Source organism: Oncorhynchus mykiss, chromosome 5 (genome assembly GCF_057628025.1).
Source record: "Oncorhynchus mykiss isolate SJ-2025 chromosome 5, ASM5762802v1, whole genome shotgun sequence".
NCBI lineage: Eukaryota > Metazoa > Chordata > Actinopteri > Salmoniformes > Salmonidae > Oncorhynchus > Oncorhynchus mykiss.
In genome coordinates, this window is record NC_143026.1 from 76,795,091 (window position 1) to 76,811,160 (window position 16,070).

Genomic DNA, 16,070 nt, shown 5'->3' on the forward strand with positions numbered 1-16,070 from the left:
TAGTCTCAGAGGTCCGTTAAAAGCGCAGAGAGCATCATGAAGAACAAGGAACACACCAGGCAGGTCCGAGATACTGTTGTGAAGAAGTTTACAGCCGGATCTGGATACAAAAAGATTTTCCAAGCTTTAAACATCCCAAGGAGCACTGTGCAAGCGATAATATTGAAATGGAAGGAGTATCAGACCACTGCAAATCTACCAAGACCTGGCCGTCCCTCTAAACTTTCAGCTCATACAAGGAGAAGACTGATCAGAGATGCAGCCAAGAGGCCCATGATCACTCTGGATGAACTGCAGAGATCTACAGCTGAGGTGGGAGACTCTGTCCATAGGACAACAATCAGTCGTATATTGCACAAATCTGGCCTTTATGGAAGAGTGGCAAGAAGAAAGCCATTTCTTAAAGATATCCTTAAAAAGTGTTGTTTAAAGTTTGCCACAAGCCACCTGGGAGACACACCAAACATGTGGAAGAAGGTGCTCTGGTCAGATGAAACCAAAATTGAACTTTTTGGCAACAATGCAAAACGTTATGTTTGGCGTAAAAGCAACACAGCTGAACACACCATCCCCACTGTCAAACATGGTGGTGGCAGCATCATGGTTTGGGCCTGCTTTTCTTCAGCAGGGACAGGGAAGATGGTTAAAATTTATGGGAAGATGGATGGAGCCAAATACAGGACCATTCTGGAAGAAAACCTGATGGAGTCTGCAAAAGACCTGAGACTGGGACAGAGATTTGTCTTCCAACAAGACAATGATCCAAAACATAAAGCAAAATCTACAATGGAATGGTTCAAAAATAAACATATCCAGGTGTTAGAATGGCCAAGTCAAAGTCCAGACCTGAATCCAATCGAGAATCTGTGGAAAGAACTGAAAACTGCTGTTCACAAATGCTCTCCATCCAACCTCACTGAGCTCGAGCTGTTTTGCAAGAAGGAATGGAAAAAATGTCAGTCTCTCGATGTGCAAAACTGATAGACATACCCCAAGCGACTTACAGCTGTAATCGCAGCAAAAGGTGGCGCTACAAAGTATTAACTTAAGGGGGCTGAATAATTTTGCACGCCCAATTCTTCAGTTTTTGATTTGTTAAAAAAGTTTGAAATATCCAATAAATGTCGTTCCACTTCATGATTGTGTCCCACTTGTTGTTGATTCTTCACAAAAAAATACAGTTTTATATCTTTATGTTTGAAGCCTGAAATGTGGCAAAAGGTCACAAAGTTCAAGGGGGCCGAATACTTTCGCAAGGCACTGTACCTCTCTTTTTGAGCCAGGTGTTTGAGTAGGCTAAACTAGCTAGCTGCATATGCTAGCTAAATTAAAGTTAAAAAAAATACAACCAAATATAGTTAGCTCTATCTCTCTCTCTTGCTTCTCCTTAATTTAGGAATAAAATAATTTGTTCAAAACTGTTCAACTATTGTCTTCCTCTCTCTTTGAGTCAACTACTCACCACATTTTATGCACTGCACTGCAGTGCTAGCTAGCTTTAGTTGATGCTTTCAGCAATAGATTAATTATCTGATCTTTTGATTGGATGGACAGCATGTCAGTTCATGCAGCAAGAGCTCTGATAGGTTGGAGGACGTCCTCTGGAAGTTTACATAATTACTGTGCAAGTCGATAGAAAGGGGTGAGAACCATGAGCCTCGTAGGTTTTATATTGAGGTCAATGTACCTAGAGGAAGACAGAAGCTAGCTGTCCACCGGCTACACCATGGTGTTACCCTACAGAGTGCTGTTGAGGATACTGTAGACCTTCAATGCAAAACAGTGTGTTTTAATCAGTTATTTGGTGATGTGAATATATTTAGCATAGTCTTATCTAAAAAGGATAACTTTAATGTTTCACTATTTTATTTGTATGAAATTCACTGAGGAGGATGGTACTCCCCTTCCTCCTCTGAGGAGCCTCCACTGTGGGTGTGTGTCCGCGCACATGTGTGTATACAGTACCTGCCGTATCTAGCAGCTGTAGACTCAGACCACTGACTGGAGGCAGAGATGTCTTCATCCTGAATTTGTCCTCCGGACATCCCCAGAGGGTACCGACACACACCTACAACACAACTCAGCTTTTAGTACAAGCATGCATGTGCGCACCCATGCAAATCCACACATATATGCAAAGCATATACAGTTGAAGTCGGAAGTTTACATACACCTTAGCCAAACACATTTAAACTCTGTTTTTCACAAACCCTGACATTTAATCCTAGTAATAATTCCATTTTAGGTCAGTTAGGATCAGCACTTTATTTTAAGAATGTGGAATGTCAGAATAATAGTAGAGAGAAAGAGTTATTTCAGCTTTTATTTCTTTCATCACATTCCCAGTGGGTTCAGAAGCTTACACTCAATTAGTATTTGGTAGCATTGTCTTTAAATTGTTTAACTTGGGTTTCAGGTAGCCTTCCACAAGCTTCCCACAATAGGTTGGGTGAATTTTGGCACATTCCTCCTGACAGAGCTGGTGTAACTGAGTCAGGTTTGTAGGCCTCCTTGCTTGCATATGCTTTTTTAGTTCTGCCCACACATTTTCTATAGGATTGAGGTCAGGGCTTTGTGATGGCCACTCCAATACCTTGACTTTGTTGTCCTTAAGCCATTTTGCCAAAACTTTGGAAGTATGCTTGGGGTCATTGTCCATTTGAAAGACCCATTTGTGACCAAGATTTAACTTCCCGACTGATGTCTTGAGATGTTGCTTCAATCTATCCACATATTTTTCCTTTCCTATTGATGCCATCTATTTTGTGAAGAGCACCAGTCCCTCCTGCAGCAAAGCACCGCCACAACTTGATGCTGCCACCCCCGTCCTTCATGGTTGGGATGGTGTTCTTCGGCTTGCAAGACTCCCCCCTTTTCCTCCAAACATAACGATGGTCATTACGGCCAAACAGTTCTATTTTTGCTTCATCAGACCAGAGGACATTTCTCCAAAAAGTACAATGTTTGTCCCCATGTGCAGTTGATAACCAGTCTGGCTTTTTTATGGCGGTTTTGGAGTAGTAGCTTCTTCCTTGCTGAGCGGCCTTTTAGGTTATGTCGATATAGGACTTGTTTTACTATGGACATAGATACTTTTGTACCCGTTTCCTCCAGCATCTTTACAAGGTCCTTTGCTATTGTTCTTTTCGCACCAAAGTACATTCATCTCTAGGAGACAGAACGCGTCGCCTTCCTGAGCTGTATGACAGCTGCGTGGTCCCATGGTGTTTATACTTGCGTATTATTGTTTGTACAGATGAACGTGGTACCTTCAGGCGCTTGGCAATTGCTCCCAAGGATGAACCAGACATGTGGAGGTCTTCAATTTTTTTTCTGAGGTCTTGGCTGATTTCTTTTGATTTTCCTTTTGATGTCAAGCAAAGATGCACTGAGTTTGAAGGTAGGCCTTGAAATACATCCACAGGTACACCTCCAATTGACTCAAATGATGTCAATCAGAAGCTTATAAAGCCATGTCATTGTTTTCTGGAATTTTCCAAGCTGTTTAAAGGCAAGGCACAGACAACTTATTGTATGTAAACCTCTGACCCACTGGAATTGTGATCAAGTGAATTATACGCAAAATAATTTGTCTGTAAACAATTGTTGGAAAAATTCCTTGTGTCATGCACAAAGTAGATGTCCTAACCTACTTGCCAAAACTATAGATTGTTAACAAGAAACTTGTGGAGTGGTTGAAAAATGAATTTCAATGACTCCAACCTAAGTGTATGTAAACTTCCGACTTCATCTGTAAGCCAGGAATCAACTACTATATTCAGCTGCGGGGCAATTTCTTTGGTCGGGGTGCCAGAACATAATTACAAATAATTTGTTGACTGCAAATTGACCACAAGAAGCCCAAACAGATATAATATTTGATTAAAACATATTAATTTCAAACCTTGCTTACATTTGTATATGATCACGTCTCTATTATGCATGGAAATACTTGGGAACAGATTCCCCAAATGAAAATCACTTGGAGCTAATTTCCTGGTGTTTTTACAGTTTATGTCCAACAATGAAAATGTAACCCCTCCAAAAAACGTTCTTTGGGGAGCCAAATAAAACCACACACAACCAAATTCGGCCCACGAGCCGCAGGTTGGGATCCCTAATATAGGCAATAGCTCAAGAAATATTCAGGTCTGGACCACCTCCGCTACACCAAGTTGTGTGGTAGTAACTTTTACAGGCTGACTACACTGCTCGCATTGCGTGCGCGAGCGTTGCAAAATAAATGTAGAAATCTATATTATTCAATTATTGCACCCACACTGCTCGGGCTCGCCAACGAGCGTCTGCGTTGCCAAGGGCTAAAAGAGAAGTCAGTTCTATTTGTGACGCAGATCACGCTGCAAGTCCTGCCTCTCCCATCTCCTCATTGGTTTATAGAAGCAGGTACCCACGTGCCATCTACTCATTGGTTATACCCACGTGGGTGACTGAAAGACGAACGAGGTCGTGGCGGTAATGCACCTAATTTATGAATGTTGCCAATCGCAATATAAAGTCAAAAAAAGAAAAGGCCTAGGAGGAGAGATGACTAGAAATGATTCGGATGACCATTTTATGTGTGGAATAATTGTCGGAGTAGAGGACCTTGTGTATTTCAACTCAATGTTTATATCCCAGGACAAATTATCTAGTGACAGCAAGCTAGCTAAATTGGACAAATTAGCTAGCAACTGCAAGCTAGCTAGCTAAATTGCAATAAATGTTTAATGCTTTTCGATCTGTCCCCAAATTAATGTAATTGGTTAAGAGTTTGTTTTTGATATTTTAACCTGCGTGTCGTGATCGCGTTTGGTGTGGGGGGGACATAAATACATATATGCACAATGGCGCACGGGCGCTGCCGGTTTGGGTTCTGTGTTACTGGTGGGAGTGCTGAGCTCTCAGACAAACCCATAGTCTGTATTGACCAGGCTTATCTGTCTAATCACAGACATACACCCGCCTACTACTTTCTTCTACAATAAAAAAACGTTTATGTTTTGTCTTGCCTTTTCACCGTCTGAATGGTACACATACACAGTCTCTGTCTCAATTGTCTGAAGGTTTTATAAACATTTTTTAACCTGTCTCCTCCACTGTCTCCCCATATACACTGATTCAAGTGGATTTAACAAGTGGCATCAGTAAGGGATCATAGCTTTCACCTGGTCAGTCTGTCATGAAAAGATCAGGGGTTCTTAATGTTTTGTATACTCAGTGTAGATGGTATCTATTCAATTTTACAAGCCTGAAATAGAATATCCTTTACTTTTGTTGCTGTTTCTAAGAGTAAAAATAAAAGGTGATTTTCCATCAATATAATCCCAGCAGGGCTGAGTGTATATGGAGTATTTATTGAGGTTTATGGTTTAGAATCACTGCTTCAACTGTCTTCTCTACTCAGTAGAAAACTGATGTTAACAATTAACTTGAATACAACCCAACCAATGTCTTAGATGATTTATGCAGAACATTTCAGCAAACTGTATAGATGTCCTGTTTGAGTGTGAGTGTGTGGGTGTACAGTGTGAGTGTACAGTGTGAGTGTGTGGGTGTACAGTGTGAGTGTACAGTGTGTGCGCACAGGGTTGACTGGTCAGTAGGAGAGGCAGAGGAAATGCAAGGGGACACTTGGTGAGAGAGATAGAGTGTTTCTGTAGTGTACAGTATGATGGATGGTCACAGGGAGTAGAGGAGGTGGTGCAGGCCAGGGGGAATCTCCCTTCAGCATGGCCCCTCAGCTCAGCTCTGTCTGAGACACAGGAAAGTCTTTGTGAAACTGCCAGAAACAGCACACAGAACACACAACGCTCAAGGCCCTTTCTGTCCTCCCTCGCTTTTTATCCTTCCTTTCTGTCCTCCCTCTCTCTTACAAATATTTGCTTAAAAGTCAAGATATTGGGAAACCTTGCAGAGTTCATCCTGGCAGTGATGGTGAGATTCAATTCAGAAAGAGATCAGTCCCAAAACAAAAAATTATTCCTGATGTGAGACTGCCTTTTTTCTCCTCTGCAGATCCCTGATCCTGCCTTCCATCCTCCCCCTTTCTTTATCTTCCCCTGACCTCCTCCATCCCTCCCCTCCCTCATGCCCCAACAAACATCAGCCATAATCATCACACACTTCTCATATTTCCAGTCTATTAGTGGTAATCTTGGTAATATAATTGCAATCAAATGTGATAACATCTGCAATTGTATTTGGAAACATTTAATTGGCTCTCCAGGCAGTTCAGATACTCGATCCTGGCCCCCCAGGTTTGGGAAACCCTTCCATAAGTGATTTTACTGCAGTTTACTCACATCTGGTAAAATAATGTTTCAAATAAAACCACACTGCAGATTATAGTATATTTGATAATTTTTCACAGATCTGGTCTCTTTTGCGTGTTGAAAATATTTCCCTAATGAGTGGTGGAGGTTGGGCTAGTTGACCATGGTATTTCACCACTGGTCTGAGTGAACGAAGAGAAACATGAGTCTATTCACATACAGGTGTCTACTGCAAACAGAGGCAGGGAGAAAGAGAACCAGAGAGAGAAAGAGAGAAATAGGGGAAGACGTGTCCTGAATTTGCAGGCATTGATAGTTTATTGATTTCAGACTAAGAGTAACTGAAAAATCACATTATTTACATGTCTTATTACTTAATACTGCGTGAATGAAGCTCATGATATTATTGTCACAGCAGGACACAAATACAACAGAATGAAACTCTGAACAACAACATTATCTGCGATTCACTTGGTGAAAATAAGTAAACTGATCCATAATAAATATAATGTTCCATCAACTACAGCCAGACAGATCCAAATGCTCAGCCCACAGACAAAGGAGTAGAAGGCAGAGAAAGTGTTTGATATTTCCTGGGATGTAGTTGGTGAAAATAAGAGTCATTACCAGTGGCTAAGTCAGACTCCATCCTAAACTAAGGTACACTTCAACTGTGAGAGACGGAATCTAAAACAAAAATCCAGAAAATCACATTGTATGATTTTTAAGTAATTAATTTGCATTTTATTGCATGACATAAGTATTTGATCACCTACCTCCCAGTAAGAATTCCGGCTCTCACAGACCTGTTTTTCTTTAAGAAGCCCCCCTGTTCTCCACTCATTACCTGTATTGACTGCACCTGTTTGAACTCGTTACCTGTATAAAAGACACCTGTCCACACACTCAATCAAACAGACTCCAACCTCTCCACAATGGCCAAGACCAGAGGGTGTTAGGACATCAGGGATAAAATTGTAGACCTGCACAAGGCTGGGATGGGCTACAGGACAATAGGCAAGCAGCTTGGTGAAAAGGCAACAACTGTTGGCACAATTATTAGAAAATGGAAGAAGTTCAAGATGACGGTCAATCAGCCTCGGTCTGGGGCTCCATGCAAGATCTCACCTTGTGGGGCATCAATGATCATGAGGAAGGTGAGGGATCAGCCCAGAACTACACGGCAGGACCTGGTCAATGACCTGAAGAGAGCTGGGACCACAGTCTCAAAGAAAACTATTAGTAACACACTACGCCGTCATGGATTAAAATCCTGCAGTGCACGCAAGGTCCCCCTGCTTAAGCCAGCGCATGTCCAGGCCCATCTGAAGTTTGCTCTGGATGATCCAGAGGAGGAATGGGAGAAGGTCATGTGGTCTGATGAGACAAAAATATAGCTTTTTGGTCTAAACTCCACTCGCCGTGTTTGGAGGAAAAATAAGGATGAGTACAACCCCAAGAACACCATCCCAACCGTGAAGCATGGAGGTGGAAACATCATTCTTTGGGGATGCTTTTCTGCAAAGGGGACAGGACGACTGCACCGTATTGAGGGGAGGATGGATGGGGCCATGTATCGCGAGATCTTGGCCAACAACCTCCTTCCCTCAGTAAGAGCATTGATAATGGGTCGTGGCTGGGTCTTCCAGCATGACAACGACCCGAAACACACAGCCAGGGCAACTAAGGAGTGGCTCCGTAAGAAGCATCTCAAGGTCCTGGAGTGGCCTAGCCAGTCTCCAGACCTGAACCCAATAGAAAATGTTTGGAGGGAGCTGAAAGTCCATATTGCCCAGCTGCAGCCCTGAAGCCTGAAGGATCTGGAGAAGGTCTGTATGGAGGAGTGGGCCAAAATCCTTGCTGCAGTGTGTGCAAACCTGGTCAAGAACTACAGGAAACGTATGATCTCTGTAATTGCAAACAAAGGTTTCTATAACAAATATTAAGTTCTGCTTTTCTGATGTATCAAATACTTATGTCATGTAATAAAATGCAAATTAATGACTTAAAAACCATACAATACACAGCTGAAGTGTACCTATGATAAAAATTACAGACCTCTACATGCTTTGTAAGTAGGAAAACTTGCAAAATCGGCAGTGTATCAAATACTTGTTCTCCTCACTCAATATATAGAGGGGGGGAGAGAGAGAGAGAGAGAGGAGAGGAGAGGAGAGAGAGAGGACCCCTGTAATGTCACCATTGGCTAATACACTCTTACAGGTCACATGCACGCACACAGCATACACACACCGATCCAGCTCCAAGTGGCTTCTTTCCCTCTCTCACCACTTATTTTTTTTCTATGTGCCCTGGCCAGTGAAAGGCAGGCTTGTTCCATCGTGTTTGCTGTCTAACCACAGGCTCCAGGCTCTGATATTATAGTAAATTTAGTTTGTGACCGTCTCGTGTAAACTCTCATAACCTTTCTATTGTATTAATATGAGAGCAATATCGCAGAGGCTCAAGATAGGCTAAAACAACTGGATGACCTGACCTTGGTGGGAGTTGAAGATGTATGTGTGTATGTGTGTGTGTGTGTGTGTGTGTGCGCGCATGTGTGTGCATGCAGATGATCCAGCTATCCCACTGGAGTCTGTGGTTAATGCATTCCAGACATTCTGACAGCAGGAATGTACATGGAAAGGGGCTTGCCATGTGTATTTGCTGGGATTGTTGTTCACCACTTAGAAGTGGTGGAGTGCAGAGTACCAATGGATCGGAACATGGCCAAAGTTACTTTAAATTCATTCAACAAAATGTTCTAAATCCAAAATATGCCCCATTGTGGGACAATCATTTTGAAGACAAGTGAGGGAGAAATCATCATTATTTCAAATGCTCTAGACTAGACAAAGACTTCCTAAACGCAAGAGAATGGATGAGGGAATTGTGTGTCTGTCCAATAAGCTATATCTTTATGTCCTTTGTCACTCAACAAATTTGCTATGAGTCTTGTTGACTCCAGTACAGGTCTTACTGTGTCTAACTACCATTCTGTTGCATGGATGAAGAAAAATAAATATCAGAATGCCGAAAATTTGCATGGCTGCATTTAGTAGCACTGAGAGGCAAGGTGAAGCCAACTTTCCCCTTTTTAAAATCCTTGAACAGTGCTGTTATACCATCTCTGTCTTTCCTATTTCCACTCTGAGTGGGCGACAAGCTTTTTGCTGTAGACTGGGAGCAATATAGAGACTCTGGAATAAGGCTTTAGTAGAGATAGATGGAGGAGAAATAGAGAGGGACTATGAGGCTGGAGTAGAGATGGAGCAAGAGAGAAAAACTGTATAACGCTGGACTATACATCGAGTAATAGAGATAGGTGAAAGCTTGACACTGTCAAGATGATCCACTCTGCTGTATATCTGGTAAACCAGATCAGAGACGTATATCAACTGTCATAACGAGATGTAGAGAGGCCTAAAAACAACCACAGCACCCACCACTGCCCTGTCCCTTTGGAGAGAACACCCTCTTCTTAAAACCTACTCTCTCGCTCAGCCTGCCATTATAGCAACATGCTAGTCTTAAAGATCAGCCACATTGTAGGCTGTAAAATACACACATGAATGGAGAGAAGGGCGTGTCAAGTGTGTGTGTCACTCCACTGAAAAATATGTTAAAGTTGTTATGTATGATCATGAAAGTCCACGAAAACGAATTGTCATTTTGCTGCACCAAGCTACAGATAAATACAAGTTTACAGCATATGAAACATAGCCTCTGTTTACTTTTAGGCGCCCCAGACGAGTTAGTGAAAAATGTTCTGGTGTGTTTGTAGTTTGCCTTGAGCAGGATGTAATTAAACAGCAATGTTAATGTGGAGGACTGACTGTACAATTATCTCCCTCAGAGTATAGACTGCCACGCCACAGCTGTAAAAGACCTCAAAGCACACACGCACGTGCAGACGCGCAAGATCTCGTGTGCACACACACACACTCCTAGGTCATTGCTTGGCCCTGTGCCCTGCTCTTTTATACAATTCTAAACTTATATTTAATGAAAGCAGCTCTATGATGTTGTGACACATACTACAGTCCAAGGTCATTGCATTTCTCAGGACTTGATGATGGCTGTTGCCAAGGTGTTAGTGCTCCATCTCTGCACGCCAAATGTTGCCACTGGGTTTCCTAGTAAAATATAATTGGTCGTCTCATTGACATCACACTTTCCCTCAGTGAACCACCCCTAGAGTGGGAACAGAACAGTGAAGAGACCCATGGACAACAGAACAGTGAAGAGACCCATGAACAACAGAACAGTGAAGAGACCCATGAACAACAGAACAGTGGAGACCCATGGACAACAGATCAGTGGAGAGACCCATGGACAACAGAACAGTGGAGACCCATGGACAACAGAACAGTGAAGAGACCCATGGACAACAGAACAGTGAAGAGACCCATGGACAACAGAACAGTGGAGAGACCCATGGACAACAGAACAGTGGAGACCCATGGACAACAGCACAGTGGAGACCCATGGACAACAGAACAGTGGGAGAGACCCATGGACAACAGAACAGTGGAGACCCATGGACAACAGAACAGTGGAGAACCATGGACAACAGATCAGTGGAGAGACCCATGGACAACAGAACAGTGGAGACCCATGGACAACAGAACAGTGAAGAGACCCATGGACAACAGAACAGTGGAGACCCATGGACAACAGAACAGTGGAGACCCATGGACAACAGAACAGTGGAGAGACCCATGGACAACAGAACAGTGGAGACCCATGGACAACAGCACAGTGGAGACCCATGGACAACAGAACAGTGGGAGAGACCCATGGACAACAGAACAGTGGAGACCCATGGACAACAGAACAGTGTAGACCCATGGACAACAGAACAGTGAAGACCCATGGACAACAGAACAGTGGAGACCCATGGACAACAGAACAGTGGAGAGACCCATGGACAACAGAACAGTGGAGACCCATGGACAACAGCACAGTGGAGACCCATGGACAACAGAACAGTGAAGACCCATGGACAACAGAACAGTGGAGACCCATGGACAACAGAACAGTGGAGAGACCCATGGACAACAGAACAGTGAAGAGACCCATGGACAACAGAACAGTGGAGACCCATGGACAACAGAACAGTGAAGAGACCCATGGACAACAGAACAGTGAAGAGACCCATGGACAACAGAACAGTGGAGAGACCCATGGACAACAGAACAGTGGAGACCCATGGACAACAGAACAGTGAAGAGACCCATGGACAACAGAACAGTGGAGAACCATGGACAACAGATCAGTGGAGAGACCCATGGACAACAGAACAGTGGAGACCCATGGGCAACAGAACAGTGGAGACCCATGGACAACAGAACAGTGGAGAGACCCATGGACAACAGAACAGTGGAGACCCATGGACAACAGCACAGTGGAGACCCATGGACAACAGAACAGTGAAGACCCATGGACAACAGAACAGTGGAGACCCATGGACAACAGAACAGTGGAGAGACCCATGGACAACAGAACAGTGAAGAGACCCATGGACAACAGAACAGTGGAGACCCATGGACAACAGAACAGTGAAGAGACCCATGGACAACAGAACAGTGAAGAGACCCATGGACAACAGAACAGTGGAGAGACCCATGGACAACAGAACAGTGGAGACCCATGGACAACAGAACAGTGAAGAGACCCATGGACAACAGAACAGTGGAGAACCATGGACAACAGATCAGTGGAGAGACCCATGGACAACAGAACAGTGGAGACCCATGGACAACAGAACAGTGAAGACCCATGGACAACAGAACAGTGGAGACCCATGGACAACAGAACAGTGGAGACCCATGGACAACAGAACAGTGGAGAGACCCATGGACAACAGAACAGTGGAGACCCATGGACAACAGCACAGTGGAGACCCATGGACAACAGAACAGTGAAGACCCATGGACAACAGAACAGTGGGAGAGACCCATGGACAACAGAACAGTGGAGACCCATGGACAACAGAACAGTGAAGAGACCCATGGACAACAGAACAGTGGAGACCCATGGACAACAGAACAGTGGAGACCCATGGACAACAGAACAGTGAAGACCCATGGACAACAGAACAGTGGAGACTCATGGACAACAGAACAGTGGAGACCCATGGACAACAGAACAGTGGAGAGACCCATGGACAACAGAACAGTGAAGACCCATGGACAACAGAACAGTGGGAGAGACCCATGGACAACAGAACAGTGGAGACCCATGGACAACAGAACAGTGAAGAGACCCATGGACAACAGAACAGTGGAGACCCATGGACAACAGAACAGTGGAGACCCATGGACAACAGAACAGTGAAGACCCATGGACAACAGAACAGTGGAGACCCATGGACAACAGAACAGTGGAGACCCATGGACAACAGAACAGTGGAGAGACCCATGGACAACAGAACAGTGGAGACCCATGGACAACAGCACAGTGGAGACCCATGGACAACAGAACAGTGGAGAGACCCATGGACAACAGAACAGTGAAGAGACCCATGGACAACAGAACAGTGAAGAGACCCATGGACAACAGAACAGTGAAGAGACCCATGGACAACAGAACAGTGAAGAGACCCATGGACACCACAACAGTGAAGAGACCCATGGACACCACAACAGTGAAGAGACCCATGGACAACACAACAGTGAAGAGACCCATGGACAACACAACAGTGAAGAGACTCATGGACAACACAACAGTGAAGAGACTCATGGACAACACAACAGTGAAGAGACCCATGGACAACAGAACAGTGGAGACCCATGGACAACAGATCAGTGGAGAGACCCATGGACAACAGATCAGTGGAGAGACCCATGGACAACAGAACAGTGGAGACCCATGGACAACAGAACAGTGAAGAGACCCATGGACAACAGAACAGTGAAGAGACCCATGGACAACAGAACAGTGGAGAGACCCATGGACAACAGAACAGTGGAGAGACCCATGGACAACAGAACAGTGGGAGAGACCCATGGACAACAGAACAGTGGAGACCCATGGACAACAGAACAGTGGAGACCCATGGACAACAGAACAGTGAAGAGACCGATGGACAACAGAACAGTGGAGACCGATGGACAACAGAACAGTGGAGACCCATGGACAACAGATCAGTGGAGACCCATGGACAACAGAACAGTGGAGACCCATGGACAACAGAACAGTGGAGACCCATGGACAACAGAACCGTGAAGACCCATGGACAACAGAACAGTGGAGACCCATGGACAACAGAACAGTGGAGAGACCCATGGACAACAGAACAGTGAAGAGACCCATGGACAACAGAACAGTGAAGAGACCCATGGACAACAGAACAGTGAAGAGACCCATGGACAACAGAACAGTGGAGAGACCCATGGACAACAGAACAGTGGAGAGACCCATGGACAACAGAACAGTGAAGACCCATGGACAACAGAACAGTGGAGACCCATGGACAACAGAACAGTGGAGAGACCCATGGACAACAGAACAGTGAAGAGACCCATGGACAACAGAACAGTGGAGACCCATGGACAACAGAACAGTGAAGAGACCCATGGACAACAGAACAGTGAAGAGACCCATGGACAACAGAACAGTGGAGAGACCCATGGACAACAGATCAGTGGAGAGACCCATGGACAACAGAACAGTGGAGACCCATGGACAACAGAACAGTGAAGACCCATGGACAACAGAACAGTGGAGACCCATGGACAACAGAACAGTGGAGACCCATGGACAACAGAACAGTGGAGAGACCCATGGACAACAGAACAGTGGAGACCCATGGACAACAGCACAGTGGAGACCCATGGACAACAGAACAGTGAAGACCCATGGACAACAGAACAGTGGGAGAGACCCATGGACAACAGAACAGTGGAGACCCATGGACAACAGAACAGTGAAGAGACCCATGGACAACAGAACAGTGGAGACCCATGGACAACAGAACAGTGGAGACCCATGGACAACAGAACAGTGAAGACCCATGGACAACAGAACAGTGGAGACTCATGGACAACAGAACAGTGGAGACCCATGGACAACAGAACAGTGGAGAGACCCATGGACAACAGAACAGTGAAGACCCATGGACAACAGAACAGTGGGAGAGACCCATGGACAACAGAACAGTGGAGACCCATGGACAACAGAACAGTGAAGAGACCCATGGACAACAGAACAGTGGAGACCCATGGACAACAGAACAGTGGAGACCCATGGACAACAGAACAGTGAAGACCCATGGACAACAGAACAGTGGAGACCCATGGACAACAGAACAGTGGAGACCCATGGACAACAGAACAGTGGAGAGACCCATGGACAACAGAACAGTGGAGACCCATGGACAACAGCACAGTGGAGACCCATGGACAACAGAACAGTGGAGAGACCCATGGACAACAGAACAGTGAAGAGACCCATGGACAACAGAACAGTGAAGAGACCCATGGACAACAGAACAGTGAAGAGACCCATGGACAACAGAACAGTGAAGAGACCCATGGACACCACAACAGTGAAGAGACCCATGGACACCACAACAGTGAAGAGACCCATGGACAACACAACAGTGAAGAGACCCATGGACAACACAACAGTGAAGAGACTCATGGACAACACAACAGTGAAGAGACTCATGGACAACACAACAGTGAAGAGACCCATGGACAACAGAACAGTGGAGACCCATGGACAACAGATCAGTGGAGAGACCCATGGACAACAGATCAGTGGAGAGACCCATGGACAACAGAACAGTGGAGACCCATGGACAACAGAACAGTGAAGAGACCCATGGACAACAGAACAGTGAAGAGACCCATGGACAACAGAACAGTGGAGAGACCCATGGACAACAGAACAGTGGAGAGACCCATGGACAACAGAACAGTGGGAGAGACCCATGGACAACAGAACAGTGGAGACCCATGGACAACAGAACAGTGGAGACCCATGGACAACAGAACAGTGAAGAGACCGATGGACAACAGAACAGTGGAGACCGATGGACAACAGAACAGTGGAGACCCATGGACAACAGATCAGTGGAGACCCATGGACAACAGAACAGTGGAGACCCATGGACAACAGAACAGTGGAGACCCATGGACAACAGAACCGTGAAGACCCATGGACAACAGAACAGTGGAGACCCATGGACAACAGAACAGTGGAGAGACCCATGGACAACAGAACAGTGAAGAGACCCATGGACAACAGAACAGTGAAGAGACCCATGGACAACAGAACAGTGAAGAGACCCATGGACAACAGAACAGTGGAGAGACCCATGGACAACAGAACAGTGGAGAGACCCATGGACAACAGAACAGTGAAGACCCATGGACAACAGAACAGTGGGAGAGACCCATGGACAACAGAACAGTGGAGAACCATGGACAACAGATCAGTGGAGAGACCCATGGACAACAGAACAGTGGAGACCCATGGACAACAGAACAGTGAAGACCCATGGACAACAGAACAGTGGAGACCCATGGACAACAGAACAGTGGAGACCCATGGACAACAGAACAGTGGAGAGACCCATGGACAACAGAACAGTGGAGACCCATGGACAACAGCACAGTGGAGACCCATGGACAACAGAACAGTGGGAGAGACCCATGGACAACAGCACAGTGGAGACCCATGGACAACAGAACAGTGGGAGAGACCCATGGACAACAGAACAGTGGAGACCCATGGACAACAGAACAGTGAAGAGACCCATGGACAACAGAACAGTGGAGACCCATGGAC

At 45.3% G+C, this 16,070-nt stretch overlaps 1 protein-coding gene across 4 annotated transcripts in view; it reads right to left on the bottom strand.

Annotated features, from left to right (window-relative positions):
- The window catches only part of LOC110524573 (discoidin domain-containing receptor 2), a 74,329-nt gene that overhangs the window by 20,836 nt on the left and 37,423 nt on the right, over positions 1–16,070 (bottom strand). For all 4 annotated transcript variants that reach the window (XM_036978423.2, XM_036978422.2, XM_036978421.2 and 1 more), the window contains exon 3: positions 1,966–2,068. In XM_036978423.2, the coding sequence (XP_036834318.1) occupies positions 1,966–2,068 (103 nt within the window). The remainder of the gene's footprint in view (positions 1–1,965; positions 2,069–16,070) is intronic.